General features: G+C 35.3%; 1 protein-coding gene across 2 annotated transcripts in view; it reads right to left on the bottom strand.

The window, feature by feature from the left end:
• grm4 (glutamate receptor, metabotropic 4) overlaps window positions 1–23,199 on the bottom strand; it is a 157,910-nt gene that overhangs the window by 87,275 nt on the left and 47,436 nt on the right. For both annotated transcript variants that reach the window (XM_060868120.1, XM_060868121.1), the window contains exon 2: window positions 7,666–8,502. In XM_060868120.1, the coding sequence (XP_060724103.1) occupies window positions 7,666–8,190 (525 nt within the window). In that variant the 5' untranslated portion in view covers window positions 8,191–8,502. The remainder of the gene's footprint in view (window positions 1–7,665; window positions 8,503–23,199) is intronic.

Below are 23,199 nucleotides of genomic sequence, written 5' to 3'. Positions count from 1 at the left end.
AAAATAATGTTTTTAAATTTCAACCAGTATAATAAGAATAAGTTTTTTTTTCCATTTTCAAATATCTTAGTTTGGGGTACATCCATTTCTGAGCTCTTTCATTCCTACTTTGTTTCTCTCACGTGGCTTATTGTTAATCACTGCACACCCTCAGAAATGAACAAGTAGCTTTACAGCCTAAGAAAATCTTCAAAGAATTGTGGGAAATCTGTGTAAAAGTCTTGACAAGCAGATTCAATCTCGGTAGAGTAGGTACTGCTTCACTCCTTAAAAAAATAATTTCCCTTTAGATAGGAATTGTGGGCTTGTAAGGAAGTTATTTGATGCAGAGTGGTGAGTAAAATGGGGAGACAAAAAATACAGTCCCCATTGTTTCTTTATCAGAACATACTTTATGAATATATCATAAGGCTGTGTCTAAATTAAAAATGAATGGAATAGGAACCCCGGACCCTATGGTCACAGTTTTACAGACTCCGTGGTTATATATGAGTGGTACAGGGGTGCAGCAGGTAATGTTGCTGTAACAGTTAAATCTTGAGCTTGATTTATTGTACATGTAGAGTTATGTTCCTCATCGGTCCGTCAACCAGTTGTGATTAATCATCCAGCTCTGACCAGGTTAGAGTGTTGACTGAAGAAGAATGAACGAATGAATTCGGTTAAAAAAATGACTGAATCGAAAATAAGTCACATAAAAATGGCAACCAGTAAGTCATATTTGTTCACCCACAACATGGTTTTACATTTATGGCATTTGGCAGACACCCTTATACAGAGCGACTTACATTTATATCGCATTTTATATATTTGAGCTATCGAGGGTTAAAAACCTTGCTCAAGGGCCCAGCATTAGCAGCTTGGTGGAGCTGGGTGTTAAACATGTGACCTTCCGAGTGGTATTCCAACACCTTAGACATTAGGCTACCACATCCTACATGGCTTTACTTCAACCACAATATCTACATAAAAAAGGTGTGTTTGAGTGCCAATTGCTGGTGTCTGGTTTAGATTGCTGGCAATCTGGTTTGGTCTATTTATACTCTCAAGATCAGTGTTGTAATGGTGTGTTCATAGTGCTTCCTGGTTTTGACCCAAGTTTCTATTTGTTGATTCTCTTTTTGAATTGCCCTGTATTAAGCCTTTCTCTCTGTGTTTGACATTTGCTATGGTCTCCAATTATGACTATTGGATTTTGCCCAATAAAAGCAATACTGAATTTAAGCACTTGTGTCCTGCCACACTCACTACATATGGAAGGTTACATCCTGTATTGATTGCAAAGTTAATTTAGGTTTTACTGATCGATTATCATGTGACACTATACTGGATTTTATTGGCCATGGATTGAAAAAAGGTCTAGTGCATCAGAAAGCATTTCTGATCAAGAGTCAGTTGTAAGGTTTCGCTGGTATTCTGGGATAAAATCACTGATGGATTTCAAATGCCACATGAAACTTCCTGAAATGTACTAAAATCTATAACACATTATTCAAATTAACATTCAAAGGATGTATTCTATTTATAAAAAAAAAAAAATTATGTGAGATATTTGAGAACTATGAATTTAAAATCCTCACATTGCATGGGAAAGATAAATTGCAGTGGTCAAGACAATCACACCAAGAATATTTTTATTAGTTATATTAATTAGTTATAATAAAAAAAAAACACTGATCTGGACTTAATGGGCATTTTTTTAAGTTGGCAATACTGGTCATTGACAATCAGAACTAAACAGAACTAAATTATTGATGAACGAAGAATGCGACTCCTCTATTTTACCACTTTCTTGTATACATTATATTTTTTTATTATTAAAAAAGTAGTCTTCATTTTTCAGCATATCAAAAAAAATAAATATGATATTTTTATAAATGTGAATGTCAGGGATACCCCCTGAAAGGGTCCAAGGCCAGTGAAAGGAACATTGCAGCAGTTTGCACTTGCCCACGGGGTATAAAATGTGCAATCAAGAGTGAAATCCTCCTCTTGTGCCAACTGGCTGCTAAGCTGTGCATTGAATTCAATAGAAATTCCTGTCAAATCTAAACAGTATAATGGAGGTCAGCTCCAAGTGAAAACTGTTTAAGAGACAAAAAATAAGGTTCTGTGTATACAATAGCTGGAAAAATACTGATGGAGATTCAGGATTGTTGATCACAGTTTAGTAAAGCTTTAAGCCAATAGAGTATTGAAGAATATATGGATATGAGTCTGATCTTAAGCATATTATTTTTCCCCAGCACACAATAATTCCCCAGCTTAAACAAATGGTGAAGACAAATGCCTATAGTCCAAGATAATGTATGTATGAATATGAAAGAAAATCAAGCACCGTCACAGGAATACTAACACCAACTTGAAATCTACTAATCAATATATCTCCCTAAAAGCCAGGGCTGCCATCCTTTATTCAAGACACTTTATGCCCAGCTCGGCTGTTATTTATCACACTCTCTCTCTCTCATGATATCCATGCTGGAGGCATATGCATTATATCACTATTGATGACATACCAAAGCATGCTAATATAACAGGCTATGCACATGAATGCCTGAGGATATGGAATTGTTTTGTTACACACTACTAGAAGAAATTTGTGATATTGTGACACAAATACAGAATTTTAATTACCTCAAGATTAATCACTATGCTAAACATTCCAAAGAGCAAAAAAAAATATCTTGATCTCCTCTGTGAAGAGTAACATATATATAGTTGGCAACTCTGCATTTCAGGAACACATAAAGAGGCAAGCTGGAGGCGGACATGGCTGTAAACTTTATTAGTGCTTAAAGTTTGACAGAGGGCTCCTGCCAAGCAAGATGAATAATGAAGGTGGTGCAGCATGCTTCTTCCCTAAAATGTATTAGCCTTTTCTCAGTAGCCTCAGTAGTGGTTATGATTTTTGATGAGTTCCACATATAGAGAAGCTGCAGAGGACCCCAATCTTATGTAATGCCAACGTAAAATATTAATCAGGCAAATCACAGGAAGTCTGTCCAGACGTGGCTTGGTGCTGAGCAGACAGTTTTTCTTTGACATCCTCCGCATTAAAGTGACAGACCTCCGACATCAGTGTGTGTGTCTGTGTACATGTGTCTATGTGTGCATGTTTATATGAGTGTAACCAGACCTTCTGCTGACATGCATTAGTTTTCATTCTCCTAAAGATGTTTCAGTTTGTGTACTTCTATGGAGCAATAGCCAAATCTGATGAAGCTGTAATAAACTTACTCAGGCTGTCTGGATGTGAAGTGTATTCTGCTGATCTGCAAATCTACCGTCTGTCCTCAACATCCAAAGTGCGGCAAGACCCTAGCACTTTTGCAACCTTAGTGTTTAATCCATATAAAGGCCGGAACATTTAAAAAGAGACTTTCAGCCTAATGGTCTAAGAACGTTTTTCAATCAAGCAAGTACATGTTAAATCTTTGACCACCTTCTTATGAATGCTTTGAATGGTAATGGCTGGGTCATGGCAGAAGTCTTTCTCTAAGTGGATTGTAAATGTGGTACATTAACTGTGTAGCTGCATTGTTACTGTGGCATTCCAGTAACAACTTACTAGAACTGCAAGAAGCAAGAAGAGGGACAACAAAGTCTTTTATTGTCAGTTACAGTGTACATGAATAAAAATGAAGACAAATATGAATGAATAATATCTGAATAATTAAAACTAACATAAAAAATTGCAAGTATGCATGGTAAATAAAAAAGGTAATTATTTAACCATGCAAAAGCAATCACTTTTATAACAAAGGCCAAGAGTAAACAATGCAAAAAAAATATTAAAACTTTGTATTTGATGCTTATTATTAGTTATTGGTTTAAGCTTATATATGGTCTAATCTGAGCAAAGCTGCTATAAGTAACCTTGCTTATTATGTCAGTTTATTATTTGTGATTTTAACATCAGAGAAAATGGTATGCTGAATGCAACACACACATACACACACACCTTGTTATGCATATATATAAAAAATAATAGTATTGATGTTTTGTTTTTTATAAAATGTCTTAAAATAAATTCTGCATCTAGTGAAATAAAAGCAGATTGTCTTATAACAGATGGTACTGCTGGTACATATTATGGAGTAAAATTTGTCAAAACAGAAAATATGAAGCTAAATTATCCACAGTAAAGCCAGTTAATGTGCATAGCAAACTATCCAAATCACAAGGTAAAACAGGCACAGGCTGATTGGGATACAAGCTGGTTCGGAACAAGCTAAGCCAAACATGGTCAAAAAGCAGAAATTACTTGGTCAAAATCCAGATAGTCAAGAGCAGAACATCAAGACTTGTAACATCACAGAAGTGAGTGCATTAAATGTAGCCTGCACAAATATGGACCTGTTGCAAAGGTGCTTTTTAACAGTGCTAACAGACCATATTAATTCAACAGAGGTGAACATAATCAGAAGGATGGTGACTGGGAACGAGGGAGCGCAGGTGGTCCTGGAGGGTATGTTTGTAGCGTACAGTGAAAGAGTCTGTGACATCTGCGGATGTGACACATTGCATAACTCTTTTTCATTTATAGTTCATATCCGGCTGGACTTTGAACACTGTGAGTATTAATTATATACTAGGCAATCATTCAAAACTGTACCTTCTTCCAAAGATAAATTATATAGAATTCTTAAAGTCACAGCAAGGACAAACATAAGGACTGACTGACTGAGAGTTACATACTGTATGGACAACCGTGTTCTAGCAAACCTGCTCTCAGAAAAGGCTTTTGCAGTAGGGCTAGGTATTGAAATAAATAAGTGTATGTGCCCAAATCCCCACAAAACCCCTCATTCCTCCTGTTAGAGATGTCAGTATTCTGGCTGTAGGCCTTAAAGAGCAGCATTCGCACATAAGGCATATCATCAACACTGCAGTACCATTGCATTCCTCTGTCTGTAATCTATCTTTGATAAAACCTTTCACTCTGAAAAACACCACTGCAGAATACAACTTTTATTTTTTATGTATTCTGTTTGTTTGTATCTGTTTATTTAATGCTCAGCACCTCTATCATTGGATAGCCTGAGCTATGGACCAGGTCCTAACACTAGGCTGACAGAAAACAACAGCTAGGTAGAATTTCCTCCATTACTCATTGACCCATGAACACGTACCCTTCTTACATACACGTGAAATGTAATTATTTAACAAAACAGAGATTGCTGAAAATGAAAGGCAGCTCTGATCTTTTCAGGTGATTACTGGAGCAGTAAATTCACTGTCAGATATGGTTCCAGTAGGATAGGCTTTAAATGAGTCCAAATAATTCTGGCAAGCAAACTGAATTAATAAATGCATAGAAGGTAATGAAGCTTCACTGAGCTTTCTCTAAACTTTCTGGATCATTGGGATCCATATGTCTGTATATCTCATACCAAACATCACACAATGGTGTGTTCTGAGTCTGAAATCATACCAAGCTAGGTAAAACTGTTAGATTTTACAGACAAACTACACGTTTAAAATGCATTATGAGGCACAATAAAGACTATGTAAGACTTAGTATGTGATGTTTTGTTCATAATCTACTTTGTCATCTTTGTCTGTTTTGGCTAAATCCATTGCTCATTTGCATAGCCATATTTTTGCCTCAAGTGTTCAAGAAAAGTGTGCTGTTTGCCATTTATCAAACTGAATTATTACCCTTCATACAGTAACAAAAAAAGCACATACATCATGAAAATGCTCGATCTTTGAAAATGGAGAAGCTAATTGAAAAGTCAAAGATTGATGAAGTTTTAAAATCTATTAAAATGTCTGAAAAGTCTGTGAGCTGCATAAAATGAGTATAGAAATATGAAGAGAATACACTTATACCCTTTGAGTTAGCAAAGACAGGAAGCTGCAGAAATTTTAAGTGTCAGTGTCAAGGACAGCAACTGGACTGCATTGAACATCTGCTCCTGCAATTCACGTGAGATCACGGGCAACGTGAGATCAATTTCATTTATAATGATCACTAATATTTAGTTTCTGACGGTCATAGCACTATTTGTCTAGTGTTTGTCATGATCACTTGGTGTTTGTGTCTATTTCTGTGCTTGCCTAGTTTTGTTCATGTTTTTATGTTACTGTATGTTGTGTTCTTACATGTTTTCATGTACTGCACATGTACCTCTGTCTCTGTACTTGACAATGATCTGGTGCTTTAAATGGTTTTCATTTTAAATGCCTGTTGCAATCGTTATTGTTTCTTATAGCACTGTACTGTGGACACTCAATTCTGATTGGGCAGACGGTGTTGATTAATTTTCAGAGCAGCAGCTCGTACTTTATATTAATGCATTTATGCACTCATTCTAATACATTTTTTTCTATCCTAACATCTTACATAGGGTCATTTTATGGAGGACACTGAACATAAACAAGTTTTAAAGATGCATCAAATTATTAATATAGTGACGTTTTCTGTGAGCTGAAAATTATTTCACATTTTTTGTCACTTCAGCACATTAACACATTAACAGTAACTGTTGGGGTAAAGCAATTCCTTTGGATTTTCAGACAAAGCATCGTGTTAAGGACGGGATGTTGAAGTTTCTCAGTAACACAACAAGCTACATATTTTTTGTCTTATTAAGAGACAAAAAAGAGACAAGAGTGGGGCTTCATAGCATAATTCATAACAGGAACTAAGTTGTTTTTTTCGATGCACCAGAAAACACTATTTGTAATTATAAAGCAATAAAATATGATGAGTTGTTCTTACAGTGTAATTGTTGGTTGATTGCCGTTGTATAATGAAAATAAAACACTCCTTATTCCTTATCATATCATTATCATTATCTAAATGCTTAAAGCTTTAATCCATTCCAACAGTACATTGGTGTTCCATTCTACAAATTGCTGAATTTGGACCTAGCTGCATAATGTGATGTCATCACCATGCACCATTTAGTCAACACCCACTTTGCTTTGAGTGCAGCTGTCATAGAAAGTAATTACATATGTGCTTACAATTAAGCCACTTTAAGTAAATTAAGCACAATCAAGTGATTTTGGATGCAACAATCACAAAAACATCTGATGCCACTGATGTACTGGATTCATTTATTAAATGGATTATTTTATCGCCACAATTCTGTTGTAAGTTTAATCAGGACACTGTTGGGTTTCTGTGTGTAGAGTAACATGATTCTGTGTTTAGCTATAGGTGAGCAGGCAATGAGAAAATAGAGGGGTGTAAGTCCCCTGCTGGGGAATAACCAATAACACTGGTACAGAGATAAAACAGACAGAAAAACTAAAGCTTTTTGGTAGTAAAACACTCTATACAACTGTCACGATAAAACTGCAACTGTTAAAACTTTTAGGCTGAAAAAAAAAATACTTATGAAAAACTGCAAATCATTAAAGCCTTGAGTGTCTACATTTATAAGAGCCATTAACCACCACTGTGGAGTATGAAGTTAACAATAAATTCAATGCTAAACAGGGGCACCTCAAAACAGGCAGAAATTCCTTTTTGGCTTCTGATGAAAACAGATAAATAATCAAAACAGGGCATGTTTTTAAAGACGTGAACTTGTTCAGAGAGTCTAATGATTACATAAACACTATAATTATGAAGCAAAAATCATGAGATTCCATTTGGCACAAATCAGCTGAAGAAGGCGTAAAACAAAGCTTCAGCATGTTGCTTACCTTAAACAGGCGGAGGATGTTAGCCACCATGATGGACACAGAGCTAGAGGAAGCCCCAATCACTCCCACAACTCTCTCTGGCTTGGTGATGATGGGTGAGCCCCCACCCTGACATTTCACATCTGTTCCATCCTTTTCTATGAGCGCTTGGACGAAAGTGAGCGACTGCTCCAGAGCATGTGTGTCTCGTGAACAGGTGTCAAGAATACGGGCCCCCAGGGTGATATTAGGGAGAAGCTCATGGTCATTGTTGATGCGGTCCAGAGCAAAAAGCATGGCTTCCAAGCGATGGATGCCCTTCTCCTTCTTCAGCTCCCCACAAGGCTTTCCATTGTGACCTCGTGCATGAACTGGAAACAGGCCTCCCAGGGAGATGTCTCCATCAATGCGGATCGAGTTTAAGTGTGTATGGCCGGGGCCCTTGGGTCTTGCTTCCAATGTGAGCAGGAAGAAATTGAGAAAAATCAACAAACACAAACCAAGATGGATGGTCATCCCACCAACGACGAGCAAGGAAGGAGACATTTCAGCAGCCTTGTATTTACTCACTACTCTCCTTTTTTAATCAAAACTGTCGTGTGCTTTATAGAATGCGTCTGTAGGAGTCCAAGAAGGAGCGTTTGAGATTTGTGAAGTAGTCGGTTGTATAGTATCACCAGTTCTGCCACACTTCTCTGTTTCCCTCCATGTAGACACCTCTAGCTGGGCTTAAAGGCTAGCCATGAATCATAGATCCTTCTGTTCCACTAGATTTGCAGTCCAAAAGGATATTTTTCCAAAGGAGATGAACAGTGGTCCCTGGGGCCCACAGTGCTTTGTCCACCAATGGGCTACTTTCTACAAAAAGAAAGAAAGCAGTAAGGTAGTGACAAACTGCTCAAAATGAAGGAGACATATCGGTTGTGCATTCACAGCATCTTGGTGAAAACTGTCACTTTTTTTGTCTTTCTCTCACACATTTCCTCCCTTTTTGTGCATCTACAATTTAAAAAGGTTGCTATCGGTTCTAAGGATGAAAAGAGTGTTAGCTCTCATATAGTGTATCTCTGAAATGTTTTGAATGAAGAAGCTGCGTAGAGATAACCCGCTGCTATGCTGTGTGGTGGGATTCCATAAATTACAGCACATTTACAAGTCTCGCTATTTTTTTAACAGACAAGCAGCACTGCACAAGCAAAAGGGTTACCTGCAGCCAAATCATAGCCTTGCTGACATACAGAACAACAGCACACATGTGAGTCTGATATTGCTTTCATACAACAGCACTACAAACAAATTTATCATCAAGTAACTAACATTTCAGACAGAATATGGCCACATGTTTTCTTTATTTTTTCTCCATCGAAGAAAATAGATCCAGAAGATGCTAATACTGGATAAAGACTAACGTATTGCCATGCCAACACACAGAATGACTGACAACCCTCATTAGGTGTACTAATAGTGTCTGAATATTATAAACACTGTGTTATAAACAGTTAAATTAGCCTGATTACATGTCAGTACTACTGGAAGAATGCTTATGCTGACACAACACATTATCTAAAGATGTCATTATTTCTGCTTTATTTGTCAGCTTTTTTTAATTATTAAATCTTATAATATACAGTATTTTGCAAAAGCAACCTAAGACTGATATTAGCACTACTAATAATAAAAACATTCTAGTTTTCCACATCACTTTTCCAACCAAAATGAAATGTTACAGAAAAGTGTATGTCAGAAGGTATGAAAGTGCGTGATTGTATGAAAAAAGGTAATCGATTACATAATAGACCACTTTTCAGACAATATAGGAAAATATATTTCATAAAAACAAACAAACAACTAAAGCATGTGTGACTCAAACTCAAGGAACTATGGCAAATTACCCAAGATGCTTAGAAATACTTACCCATCAATTTCCTTATGAAACTGCACATGATGTATCTGAGACTACTGTTGCACTTTTAAAGACATAGGTTTGTCATGCCAAATATTGACTTTGTTTAGTTTAGTGCTGTTTAATTCTCTTGGACATTTTATTGCATCATTTTTTAAAGGTGTTTCTGATTTTCATCATTTCATTACTCGTGCCTAAGACTTGTACTTACAGTAGTACTGTATGTGCTTCCTACTTTTAATATAGAACACTTGTGGTTCATTTAGAATACTATTGAATTCTGTCAAATTAATATTAGGAGTCAAAACCACAATGCATTAAAATAAATTACCAATCATTAATATGTTTCAGTGGAATTTCACTTAAAGCGATGACTAGACTTACTTTCAGTCTCAGAAGCAGCATAGAGAATAAGAATTATTATTACTGTAATTAGAGTTATTTAAAATGCCAAAGAATAAAGAAGCTTAATTGGATGAAAGGATTGAACAAATGACAGCGAATCCCCCCCCCCCCCCACACACACACACACACACACACAATCACACACGTCAAATTTGCAATCTAAACTAAATTCTAAATTCTTCATTTACAATAGCAACATCTGGTGTATCAGCATGCACACACACACGCACACACACACACACACACACACACACACACACACACACACACATACACACACACACTGTACATAAGCAGCGTAGGCATGACCTGAATGCTAAAACAGGCAAAGGTCTAGAGCTTCATAGCATGTTTGAATGCCTGAGCTTTAAATCTAAAGAAGTAGAAGTCGTTCTGAGAATATGAATGGGGAAAACAAATGGAAAAGAGATAAAAGTGGGCGATCTGTGGAAAATTGCTTGCAGTTTCATCAACTGTGAGCATTCTCCATCATACCGCCGTTCCTGTAAAAGGGATTTTCAACACACTTGGTCTGCCTGAGAAAAAAAAACAGAAATGCCACCAAAAAAAAAGCACATTTTACACAGTCAATAGTACTGTGTTTCAAATGAAATAAATAGTGCTTGGACAATGGACAGTGTCACAAAGCAGCTTTATAAGACATTATATACATTCAGAATATTAATTATAAAATATTATCTATATTTATATTCATTTTATTCAATGACTAGTTTTGCAGAGTCTCCTGTGTGTGTGTGTGTGTGTGTGTGTGTGTGTGTGTGTGTGTGTGTGTGTGTGTGTGTGTGTATGTGTGGTGTGTGTGGTGTATGTGTGTGTGTGTATGTGTGTGTGGTGTGTCTGTTTCTCTCCCATCACACACGCAGGACTTCTGCTTCAGTCCCAGGTTCCCAGACCAGCTTAGACCAAGCCAGGCAAGACCTGGCCTCGCTTTGCCTCAGGCTGTGCTAATGTTTGTGTCTAGCTCATGTAGGATTATTGTTCTCCTTGGCAGCAGTACTTGTAAACAGTTACCTAGTGAATATGAACAAGTGTTTACTGAAGTTATCCTAAGCTTGGAGTTCGGTGAAGGGCAAAAGTTGTCAATTTATATCTAATATAATAGTATAGGGTAATGTCTAGTAGAATCAGGGAAGACTTTTACTTACCTTGTTTTCCTTTATGGTTATGCTTATTTTGGAGAATGAATTTCATTGTCTTTATGGATTGTGTAGCTCCCTAAACTCAAAGTTAAATTCTCTTTTTTTAAGGGCATAACTCTTCCTCCTACTTTTTATATTATGGCCTGAAATGAGATTAGGCTGCACCTATACAATTTTATTGTATATTTATTACAATATTGTATATAAATACTTATTTATTGTATATTTATTACAATATTGCATATAAATAAATAAATAAATTCTGCTACTAACAGCTGATTTGCATACACCTTGTATAAAACTCACTCTCAGCTGCTGTTGATGGTCCCTTATTGATACTTATATTACACCCCCAGAAACAGTTTATGTCCAGTATAGTGCACAGCTCTGGAAGAGTAATTATTTATAAGACCAATATCTGGTGTCACCCAGAAGAGGGTGGGTTCTCTTTTAAATCTGATTCCTCTCAAGCTTTCATTGTCAGGTCATCTCTGTCTGGCTCGTTATGCTTCTAAATATAAATCTACATCTATATTCCTGTAGCTGCTTTGTGACAATGTCAATGGATATGTAGTTTAAAGGACTATGCAAATAAAAAACAAATAAGATAAATAAATTAGATAAATACATTAGATAGAAATGTTAACTGTCGAGATGAGGCAAAGGCGAGTGAGGATCCAATTGCAGTGAAACATTTAATAAACAAAACAAGAAACAGGAACAGAGACAGGTAGGCAAGACTAGGCAGAACACCGGGCTGACAGGAAACAGAAACACATACAACGACTAGCGACAGGGAAGTGAACAAACAGTGTATATATATTAGACAGGAACCAATCACAAAGCAGAGACAATGAGTAACTAAAACAACAAACGAGAGGGAATGAATGAGTTCAATTAGTGTCCATGGCAACAAACGAGTGGGCGGAGCAGACAATTAACAGCAGGGCAAGACAGCAGACAGAAACAGGGCAAAACACAGACAGACTCATTACATTAACACTGTAAAAAGCTTTGGGTTGATTAATATTAAATTGTAGTAAGTAGTAAATGATTATAATCAGCTACCTTTACCATAACACAGTATTTCACCATAAACAACCAAGCAGATTGTTTTGCACGAGAACGTCCACAAGATTACAATTAGCCATAATTAACTTGCTTTGCTTATCATTAAAAGGAAGTATAATATTAATAAAAGAATTTTATTCTGTGTTAGGCTGTAAAAGAAACTGTGTCCCAACAGCCAACAATATTCCTCTGGATATTTACTGTATATTTTCATAGATTCATAGCAGGGATAAGAAGTTTGAAGTGAATGACCGTCTCATCAAAATCTGTATAAATGAACAAATTAAACTGATGTCATGCACTGATTATTTTCAGAAACACATTTAAATATTTGTATGCAGATTTTTGTCTCCAACAGTAAGCCCCGTTCCTTTCATTCCTGACTTGCATGGAATTTTTGCTGAGAATAAGCAAGGGTGTTAAATTAGTCATGAAATTCGCATGGCCTTTATGCACTTCCAAGCCTACACAACACCATCATAATGCATAAACATGACTCAATAAATGAATTGTTTTACCTCTAGCCATACTGTAGGATTCTCATCATTTTACTCATTTGAATTTCATCGTTTATTTAAGCTTTAAATTATGCTGGTCCAAGCTATGATATCATGCCCATTTTAACCATTACACGCAAGAACATCTATCACCTTCTTTCAATAGAAAATAACAAAAGCACCTGCTCTTAGTACCTTTTCTTCCACCTTTATTAACCTCATCGAGGCACAAGAAAATGAGCAATATTTTTCATTTACATATTTGCTACTTGGCTCACAGTGCCTACTTCATTCTCTGCTCTATAACTGCATTCTCCTCACCTCCTGTTCTATTAATATAATGCACAGCATCAGCAAAACACTCATACAAGGCTACTACAAAGCATTAGAGGTGGCTTTCAAAGGCTTTTCCAGTGCAAGCAAATCTACTTTTTATATAAGCAGGTTTATAATGAAGACCTCTAAGAAAATGCAAGGACAGAAGAAACCATGATAGACATTTTTCAAAAGCTTGGGAATTTTAAACTAGTTAGGAGAAAGCAGTAAAGCAGAATATAAATGAATTTATTTTGTAGTGTGACTTTAGTAACTTTCTCAACAATTAAAGGTTTTCCACATCTATTTTATTCCTGCTATTATTATTATTATTATTATTATTATTATTATTATTATTATTATTATTATTATTATTATTATTAGCAGATATTTTCCACTATTATGTCCATGTCCATATTTTTTTTTAAACTTTGTGCCACCCTTCGATGTTCATTTAATATGTTGAAATTTTAAGTGTTTACACATGGCCAACATTTTTTGCTGTTGGTCTGCCACTTATTAAACTTACTGGCGCAAATGATAAACAGTGTTTTTAAACATGTTTAGTCCTTATCTTTAAAGGTAATAGTAAGTGTTAAATTTGCATTAATAATTGGTAGTAAAACTTTATTTACTTTAAAGTATAAATACTATTAAATGTGTGTTTGAAGTTAAAATAAAATTCTAACAGCCTCGGTAAACACAAAATTTATCGAAGGAAAAAACACGAAATCTATTGAAGGAATAAAGATATCCAACACCAGTTGGTCCTATGTGGAAAAGGTAATTGACCCTGTAGTTAATAAACCAAATAACCAAATGCAACCGATTATTGTGCTCAGTTAGACTAGACACACTGAGGTTACTCCCACCCCTGTTGAATCTAAACATGACTTTAATAAATAGAACCTTTCCAGCATTGTGTAGTGATCTAAAAAGGTCTAAACTAGCAGCACACTATGATGTTCAAAATAATTCACAGAATAGATGACAAGGTAAGTTTTTAAAACATATCGGTGTGGAAAGGATTATAAAGGCATTTCTAAGACTCTGACATGATATTGAGTATATAAAGTACTTGTGTTACGTGTATCATGAACAGTTCCCTAAGGGCTTTTATTTGTAGTCGTAGATTTTGTAATTATCTTGTCACATCTGTGGATGTCACAGACTCTTTCCCAAGTTCATCACAGTTCTCCACTTCATGTTTATAGGCCATTCCAAACTCACGTTCCCAGCAACCACCTGCACTTCCCAGTCACCATTTTTCTCATGGGTTTAATTAGTGTGCTCTGTTTAGCTCTGGTTAAAAGCACCTTTGTTTCATTTTGTTCTTTGCAAAGTAGTTCACCAGTTTTTGCATTGCTCACTGGAACTGTTCCTATTTTTGTGATCTGTTCCTGTCTAACTGACCTGCACTTGCATTCACTCTTCTGAGTCTGTATTCTTGACAGAACCCATTTGAAACAAATCTAGGTTGACACCTTCTCAGCTAACAGTAAGATAACAGTATTACATAAAAAGTGCTCTGTTTCTCAGCTTGGAGAATACATTGTTAGGATTTCCAAGACATTCATTTCAGTCAGAGTCATTTAAAATTGAATTAAGAACTATTTAAGCATTTCTCAAAAGGTTAGTTCTATTTGCATCTAATATTTATTGCACTTGCATTATAATACTTTAGCAAAATAGAGATGATCAAATTTAAAGGTAGAACTACTGTTTGGTTTTCCTTAGTGGGCTACTAAACATTGCATTATATATATTTTTGAGCATGCTAAGATTTGCTACATAGCCATATAGCCATAAGTTAAGAATTATACCAGTATATTTGCTGCTATGCATGCAGCAGTCTCTGCAGCTGAGAGTGTGATCATGGATTGTATGCCACCTCCACTTCATTTTACAGTACAAAAGCAACCCACCACTTACCACATGATCAAATGGCCACAACAGAAGTCCAGAAAATAATAAGCATTCCAGATCAACAATGAGTAGTGCTTGAAAAGATATTTAAGTATAATGCCTCCTCTTACTGTTATATTGTTATATTACACCTCATTTAGACCCTTCTCAGAGAAAATTCCTAATAGGTGGCAAAATAATGCTGAGTTCTGTCTTACTGATGAGCACATGGTTAGGTAGACTGTAGAGAGCCTTTAAACTCCCACAGCAAACATTGCCAAGCAGTTGGGGTCCCAGAGTTTGTGTTACTGTTTACCCAAATTTGCTTGATTCAGCATATGCTGCCACAGAGGATGAGAATGAGCTTTTAAGTAAGAACAAACAAGCACTAAAAAGAATGTGGTTTATGGGCACTGAACCAGAGAAATTTTCTTCTTATCAGACACTTAGAGTTTGTCTAGTAAGCATAATGGAGGAGCCAATTGGAGGCTGCCATGGATTCTGCCAAGTGAAATCAACATTCTGAGCTCTGAGTTTTCCTTGTACATGCATACATAATGTATATGTGCACCAAATTCCCCCTGTGCCCATTTCATACACTGCTTTTTATTCTTTCAAGTGATGTATTTTTCATGTTATTTTTGCTGAGCCCTATTTTCATCTGATTTTTCATTTTATTTGAAGGTATTTGTCATAAGTAGTTGTTATTCTCTCTTACCTACATATTGCTTTGTACAGAAATAAAAAAAATATTCAGTACCAAACCAAAGGAAACATATAGCAATTTATTCAGCTCCAGAGTAACCAGAGCTACACTGGTAACCTAAGAATTCATTTTCACAGATATAATACAATAAAGACAACAGGCTTATTTACAGACCTTTTTTAGCACATACTTTCTTTGGATCTTTTTTGTCACTGGGTTGGTAAATAGTGAAAGAGCTAAGTAAAGTGCATTCCATGCAAGTGTGCATGATATTATTAAATCTTTCATTAATAACAGAAATAGAAATTCACCTATCACCTATCAGAGGTGTCAGTGGTTGTGAATTATTAGTGGCTGATTTTGCACACTGTCAGTCACAATTATCAAGTTTCCTTTTGCCGTTTTGATTTCAAATACAAAGTCATTTTACTTTAGAAATCCCAATATAATTCTCAGGACACATTTTACCAGGTATAGGAAGATATTTTTAAATTGCTAGACTATATAGACTCATGTCATTTGTCAGTGGTTTTAATGTTATGGCTTATCTGTGTGTGTGTGTGTGTGTGTGTGTGTGTGTGTGTGTGTGTGTGTGTGTGTGTCTTGTTAGGGCTCACCAATGATAAGGTCAAAATATGGCACCAATAGCATGAACTAAATCAGCCTTGTGAGGAAAGATTTTATGCAAATCACCTGAATGTATTTTTAGTGTTGTTAACTATGTGCATACCTTCATGGCCACAATTTATCATCTTCTAATGACTTCTAGCATGGTCTATGTCACAAAGCAAACATCATAGAATAATTCGCTAACATCTATTCAACTGCACGTTTGTACAGAGACTGGTAAGACTCAGTATCAGGCAACTTGCATTCTGCGAGGAAGAGGAAATTTTAACTTTGGAATAGATTATAATGCTATCTGACTGACTGGAAATTTTAATTCCAGGCTTGAATAGAGTGTATATGACTAGGTGACAGGAATTTTAAATTCTGAAAGTGAATAATGGATCTGGATGTTCTGTGCATTAGCTATGTGTACTTTGCTAGCTGTCTAATTATCTAAAATAAAATGGATATTTAAGATAATTGGGAACCATTTAACAAACCACATGAATCCCATTTTAATTTCAGTCTTGTTTATTTATTTTTTATTTTTTTTTGCACACAGCCACTGTAGCTGTGATTTACGAGAAAATAAGCAGCTATCTTTTTTCATTCATATTCTTTTAAAGATGCATTACTGAAAAAATTTAAAAACTTAAAATAAAAAGTAATTAAAATAGATAATTATTCTAAAAATAAAACTTTATATGTACTTTACTTTGAAAATAATATATCTTGTAAATGACAAGATCTGAATTTGCTTGTTACATAATTCTTTCCTGGATTTATATAAAGTTTGGATGGTGTTAAAAGCATTTTGCTGCTAACACTTGGCCTATTTTGAACAAAAAGTGTAAAAGAGTCTATGATTAGCATAAAAATGCAATCAGCAGTAAGGAATCTAGTTTCAATAATGTACAAGGTGAACAATTCTGGACCCAATATAGAGCTCAGATGCACTCCATTAGTGACCTCTAGGCACTTTCACTGCTATACAATAAATGTCTTAGACTGATACAGTTCTGTAAGCAGTATAGGAAGCAGTGCTATTTGAAACCAAATATGAGAGGATGAAGTATAGAGAGGGAATGTCATCTGAACTGTTTAATAGACAGAAAAAGAGTTAAGCTTTATTTTGACTAAACTGAAGTCAGAGCATATATAATATAAAACACAACTGACTTAAATATTCAACAAGTAAAACTCTAAAAGTTGCAAAATTAGATGGTTGGTTAAGAATTGTTATTTTTTACTAAGTTGTGCAGAACTGTTAAATTAGTATTGAGGGATGGGTTAACCAACGCCTCATGGCTTAGCCTTTTTGAGCTGGTAATGGCTACCATAATAAGCCTAGATGGATACGATTACCATAATTCATTTCAGATTACAAAATATCCACATTCTTATTTTGGACTAATGAGATAAGATTGCACTGCATTTCTTCCATGGCTCTATTGGTTGCTAAAGGGAACCTTGCCTCTGTAACAGGCTCATGAATCTTTGCTAATGTGAATATTATTGTTCCTCATATCTTATCATACATCTCATGTAGGCTGTGCTGAGAATGCACCACTGCTCTAGGGTCTTTTAGATATGACAATAATAAATAGGAGTAATTTGATCATTATTTACTTCTACAGTGCAATTCATTGTATATGTGCAAATAAAGCTCCCTCTGCTTTTATATGCAAATAAAAAATAGTCTGAAAACTGTGACATAACAGTAACTGTGGATATGTTGCAGATATGCTGCCTTATTTATCACCCACATCTATCAACACTACCTGTCGTTTTAGACATCTCCTTTTCTTAGCGTCCTCTAGAATGATGGGTTGACACCATTCAGTCAGCTTGAGCTGTAATTGATCTTAAAGGAACTCTCTCCCCTGCCTCTTTTAGTAAACAGATAACAGAGTCGGCGCCACTGTAAGAGCTGATGAAGTGATAGAGGAGTACACTGAAGCTGACATACTCCTTTGAAGAAGGGAAGTAATTTGGCCCTTTACTTTCAGTGCTACATCAGGTTCATCAATGCAAAGTGAGTGAAAGGGCTGAGGTCATACTTTCTTTGCAGGCATGCAGTGTGTGCAATCTAAAGAGAAGATGCCATATGTGGCAGGATTAGAATAAATAAACTAGCTAATTTAAGGTGAGTTAAATTCTTTAACTTTAAAATATTTAAGGTTATTTTAAGAGATGCAATCTTTGTTAAAACAAAAGCTAAAAAAAGATCATGATAAGCAGGAATGTGTAGATTTGGATTAAACATTGGCAGGTTGAAGTGAAGTATGAATGGGTATGCATCAAGATATTCATTCATTCATTCATTCATTCATTCATTCATTCATTTTCTACCGCTTATCCGAACTACCTCGGGTCACAGGGAGCCTGTGCCTATCTCAGGCGTCATTGGGCATCAAGGCAGGATACACCCTGGACGGAGTGCCAACCCATCGCAGGGCACACACACACTCATTCACTCACGCAATCACACACTACAGAAAATTTTCCAGAGATGCCAATCAACCTACCGTGCATGTCTTTGGACTGGGGGAGGAAACCGGAGTACCCGGAGGAAAATCCCCGAGGCACGGGGAGAATATGCAAACTCCACACACACAAGGCGGAGGCAGGAATCGAACCCCCAACCCTGGAGGTGTGAGGCGAACGTGCTAACCACTAAGCCACCGTGCCCCCCTGCGTCAAGTTATATATATATATATATATATATATATATATATATATATATATATATATATATATATATGTATATATATGTATGTATATATAAATGAATTGAAGAAAAAAAAACAGTTTGCAATTTCAATCTGCTTTTATCTATCTATTGTATCTATCTATCTATCTATCTATCTATCTATCTATCTATCTATCTATCTATCTATCTATTATGCACAAGCATCTAAGATCAATTCATCGTTAAAAAAATTAATAGGGCATAAAAATAGTCTGAATTAATGCACCTGGATTCAAAATTACATTATCAACAGAATAAGGTTGCACAGATGCATTTTATGTGGCTAGAACTAACTTACTAAGTCCTTACCTCTGTCTGTTCTATGTAGCACCACGGTCCTGGAGAAAAGTTGTCTCATTTTACTGTGTACTGCATCAGCTATATATGGTTAAAATGACAATAAAAGCTTCTTGACTTGACTTGAGAAGATTGTGCGAGGAAATGTCCAGTGTGAACAACCTGTGGTCATTGTTGATAATAATGGGAACTATTAAAATAACATTAGCCAACATTACACAAGGCTCTGTTTTTTTGTTTGATTGTTGTTGTTATTTTTTTTTTTACTTATATTGATAGTTAAACTGCAATGAAAAACCTAGCTAGCTACAATATACTGTATGTGGAATGCTGTTAGATAGATTACACCATATTTTCCTTGCTCCTCCTGTATTTTTTTTACTCTCCCGCTGTGATCAGCAATGCAAAATAGTTTGCTGACTAGCACTTCACAATTTACATGTTCAAAGCTACCTGTGCTCTCTCAGTCAAACAGCAGTAATCAAGTGCGTTCTAGCAAGGCAATAGTTGGGCAAAACCAACTTGTGCAATGAAAGGGGGAATTCAGTATTTATTTATTTATTTTATAAAAATATAAGAATAAATTCAGAGTTCATCAATAATATGACAAAATAAATTTACAAATCTACATATATTTCAGTTGAACATGCACAAAACCCCCTCAAACCCCAACCCACACCCACAGAAACTATGCCTTTATTTAAAAAAAAAAATAACATTGTACTCTAGATGGCCAATTAAGCAATACATAAATACTCCTATTAATACAATGCTTTCATAATGGTTATTAATACAGTCTCCAGTCCTAAGGAAAATACTAAAGAGTACTCATTACCAGCTCTCACTCTGTTAATTAACATCATGACTGGTAGAATTAATAAAGATCATTTAAATTAGGAAGAGTATGTTTGGAAACAAGCTAGGTTAAGCCACATTATAGGCAATCTTAAAGTAAGTTTGGCAAATTGGACTGAATGTTTATTTCCCAGCAAACCTGACTCTAAATTAAACACTAATAATAATCTAACCAGCCAATCATGTGGTAGCAGTGAAATGCATAAAATCATGCATATGCTAGTGAAGAGCATCAGATAATGTTCAGATTAAAAATCAGAATGAGGAATTTATGGGTATGATGAGTGTGGGATGCTTGTTGGACAGGTTGGTTTGAGTATTTCAGAAACTTTGATCTCCTGGGATTTTCATGCACTACATTCTCAAGATTTTATTCTTAATGATCCAAAGAAACATTGAGTAAGCAGTAGTTCTGCCAGCAGAAATGTTTTGTTGTTAAGCAAGGTCAGAGGAGAATAGTCAGTGTGGTTCAAGCTAACCAATTTTACTGTAACAACTGTGGTGTGCAGAAAAGCATCTCAGAATGAAAAAAACAACAACAGCAAAAGAAAAAACTGTGTTCAGAAAGTGGAAGATTGAAAAAATAAATATTCCACTATTCTGTTGTGGTCCAGAAAATAATTTATAATAACATTCTTAAATCATGTATATACCCAACCCTAGGTTAGTCTCTAACGACTAATTTCATTAGCCTATGCCACACGCTTTTCTGTGTTTGAATGAATCAACTGCTTGTAATAACAACATTATACATAGTTCTATAACATCACAACAATGAAGTGGTTTGATTTCATGGGAATTCAAAGTCACTTGTTAGTTATTTTACAAACTGTGAATTGTGCTGCAAAAAAATAGATAATTGGCTTTAATCTTTGGTCAATATTGTGCACAAACGACAATGTAAAAGATCTTAATTAATGCTGAAAGTCATGATATTACTGTAATTACCAACTAACAACTAATACTTAACTATTACCATTATTAATCATATATACTTTTGTCAGCAGTCAATGTGTTTGCTAGATTATTTCTTGATGTGCTATGAATAAGATTAATACCTCATTAAAGTTGATATTTTATTTATTTGTGGACCTTGTTACTAAAAGTCAAATGTCACATTGAAATAATTAGAAATTCTGCTGAGCTTGTATCTAACACCTTTGATTAAACTCATTCAGGTCAAGAGAGACTGGATTTCTAAAAAGCTGAACCATTATCATGAGTCCATGACATTTAATGAAATGGTTTTCTTTCTCCCAGGCTAGCCAAAAAGGTATCGACTTTGGTTCTCCACATACAACCGAAATTAGCTTTGGGAATGAGAGAGCATGTCAGGCTGTATTGTTAGAGGCTGGGTTCTCTCAGGCTCCCTCATCAGTTGGAGCAAATATCACACAAAACATTTGTGACCCAAACATGAAAGGTCAGAACAACAAACAGATGGTTGGTTTACTGAACTGTCAGTCTAGACCAGCTCACAAAGAGACGGACCTAAAGGACAGAGAGACAGAGTTTAAAATTTGAAGATTCTATATTATTATATCCTATATTCATTTATACAGAGTTATTTCAAGGACTACCGCCATCCTGAAATGAAAATGAGAAATAGAAAAAAAAATAGAAAAAGAAATATTCAAACAACCCCAACAATCATGTCATGGTCAATATCACTGACATCAAAATTTGTCCCTATTCTAATGGTTGATGTAAACATTACTCAAAGCTGATTAGATATTTGCATAAATGAGTAGGTAAACAAGTGTTCCCAAACCTAAACATATTTTTTTAAGCAACAAAACACTTTGTTAAGTATGATTATTTTTGGTAAATCGATCAACGATAATAATTACATTGAACATCTTTCTGTAATGTCTAACAGGAGTGGAAATATTTGAAAATTATGTCTACTCATTAAATCAAGCTGAATTGGACCTTTGAGTAGTGCAATAAAAAAGTGCTCACCCTATTGTCATGACAGCAGAACATGAGGAACTCAGAATCATGAGGCTCATCAAGAATCAACATTGATCTTTAAGTGAGATGGATGGCATTACTGTTTCCCCTGTCAATCAGAGTGACATTAGCAAATGGTGTCCGTCTGTGAGCTCGTGTATGTGGAAGAGGACTGACATGTATGTTGAAGTGGGTGGGAATAAGCAGATGAACAAAATGGAGAGAAAATGAGGGCCAAATGAATGTAGACTATGTATTTTTTTATGTACTATATCCAGATTATTAAACTTTATATCATGTATAAATTTCTTTTCTTTAATAATGAATACAGAATATTACTTTGTAAATAACTATTTACAATTATTTCAGGTTCTCTGTTTCTTAGATGTCTTCAGGAAAGGCTTCAGCCCCTCCAAGGTGTTGTTATAGAAGTGGTATATAATAGTCGAATTTAAAACATGACAACAAACTGTGAAATTCTGAAACTGTGATCTTTGGGTTCTTCTTTGCCTCCCTCACCTTCCTCCTCACAGTGTGTGGGAGACGGAGGATGGTATGTTGGTACGTGCCAGTTATCCACAATGTTCCAAACTTCTGCAACTTTGTTTTTATGGCTCTGGTTGTGACTAATGTTATTTTTAATTTTATTTTTAGTTTCACGCAGGTTAACAACCATCTGTCTCTTTTGTGTAAAATCTCTTTAATATTCCCCATGATGAATATAAAAGAGATTTTATACAGTATAATGTACTGTGAAATTCGAATTAGGTAAGAAGAATCTCTAGACTGTTTATTTGATGTATTTTCCTGTTAAATGTAGACATTTCAGTCAGTCAGATGTGATTTGACTCTAATAGGGTTCATTTGAGTCCTGTTTACATAATTGCTGTATTATAATAATAAGAAAAAAATTGATTGATAAATTACAAAGAGCAAAGCCTTTTTGTGATTACCATTAGAGCATTGAGAAAAGCCAGATTTGTATATTTTAATAAGTAAATTATGCAAATTAAATTAAACTAAAACAATACAATATTCTTCTATTTCTATATTCAATATAACCCTCCTTCTTTTCCTCTTCTCTCTCCGCCTATAAACCCTTGTCTCACCTCTCCTTCCTCGACCAA

Source organism: Tachysurus vachellii, chromosome 4 (assembly GCF_030014155.1).
Source record: "Tachysurus vachellii isolate PV-2020 chromosome 4, HZAU_Pvac_v1, whole genome shotgun sequence".
Classification (NCBI taxonomy): Eukaryota; Metazoa; Chordata; class Actinopteri; order Siluriformes; family Bagridae; genus Tachysurus; species Tachysurus vachellii.
This window is presented reverse-complemented; position numbering and strand designations above follow the sequence as displayed.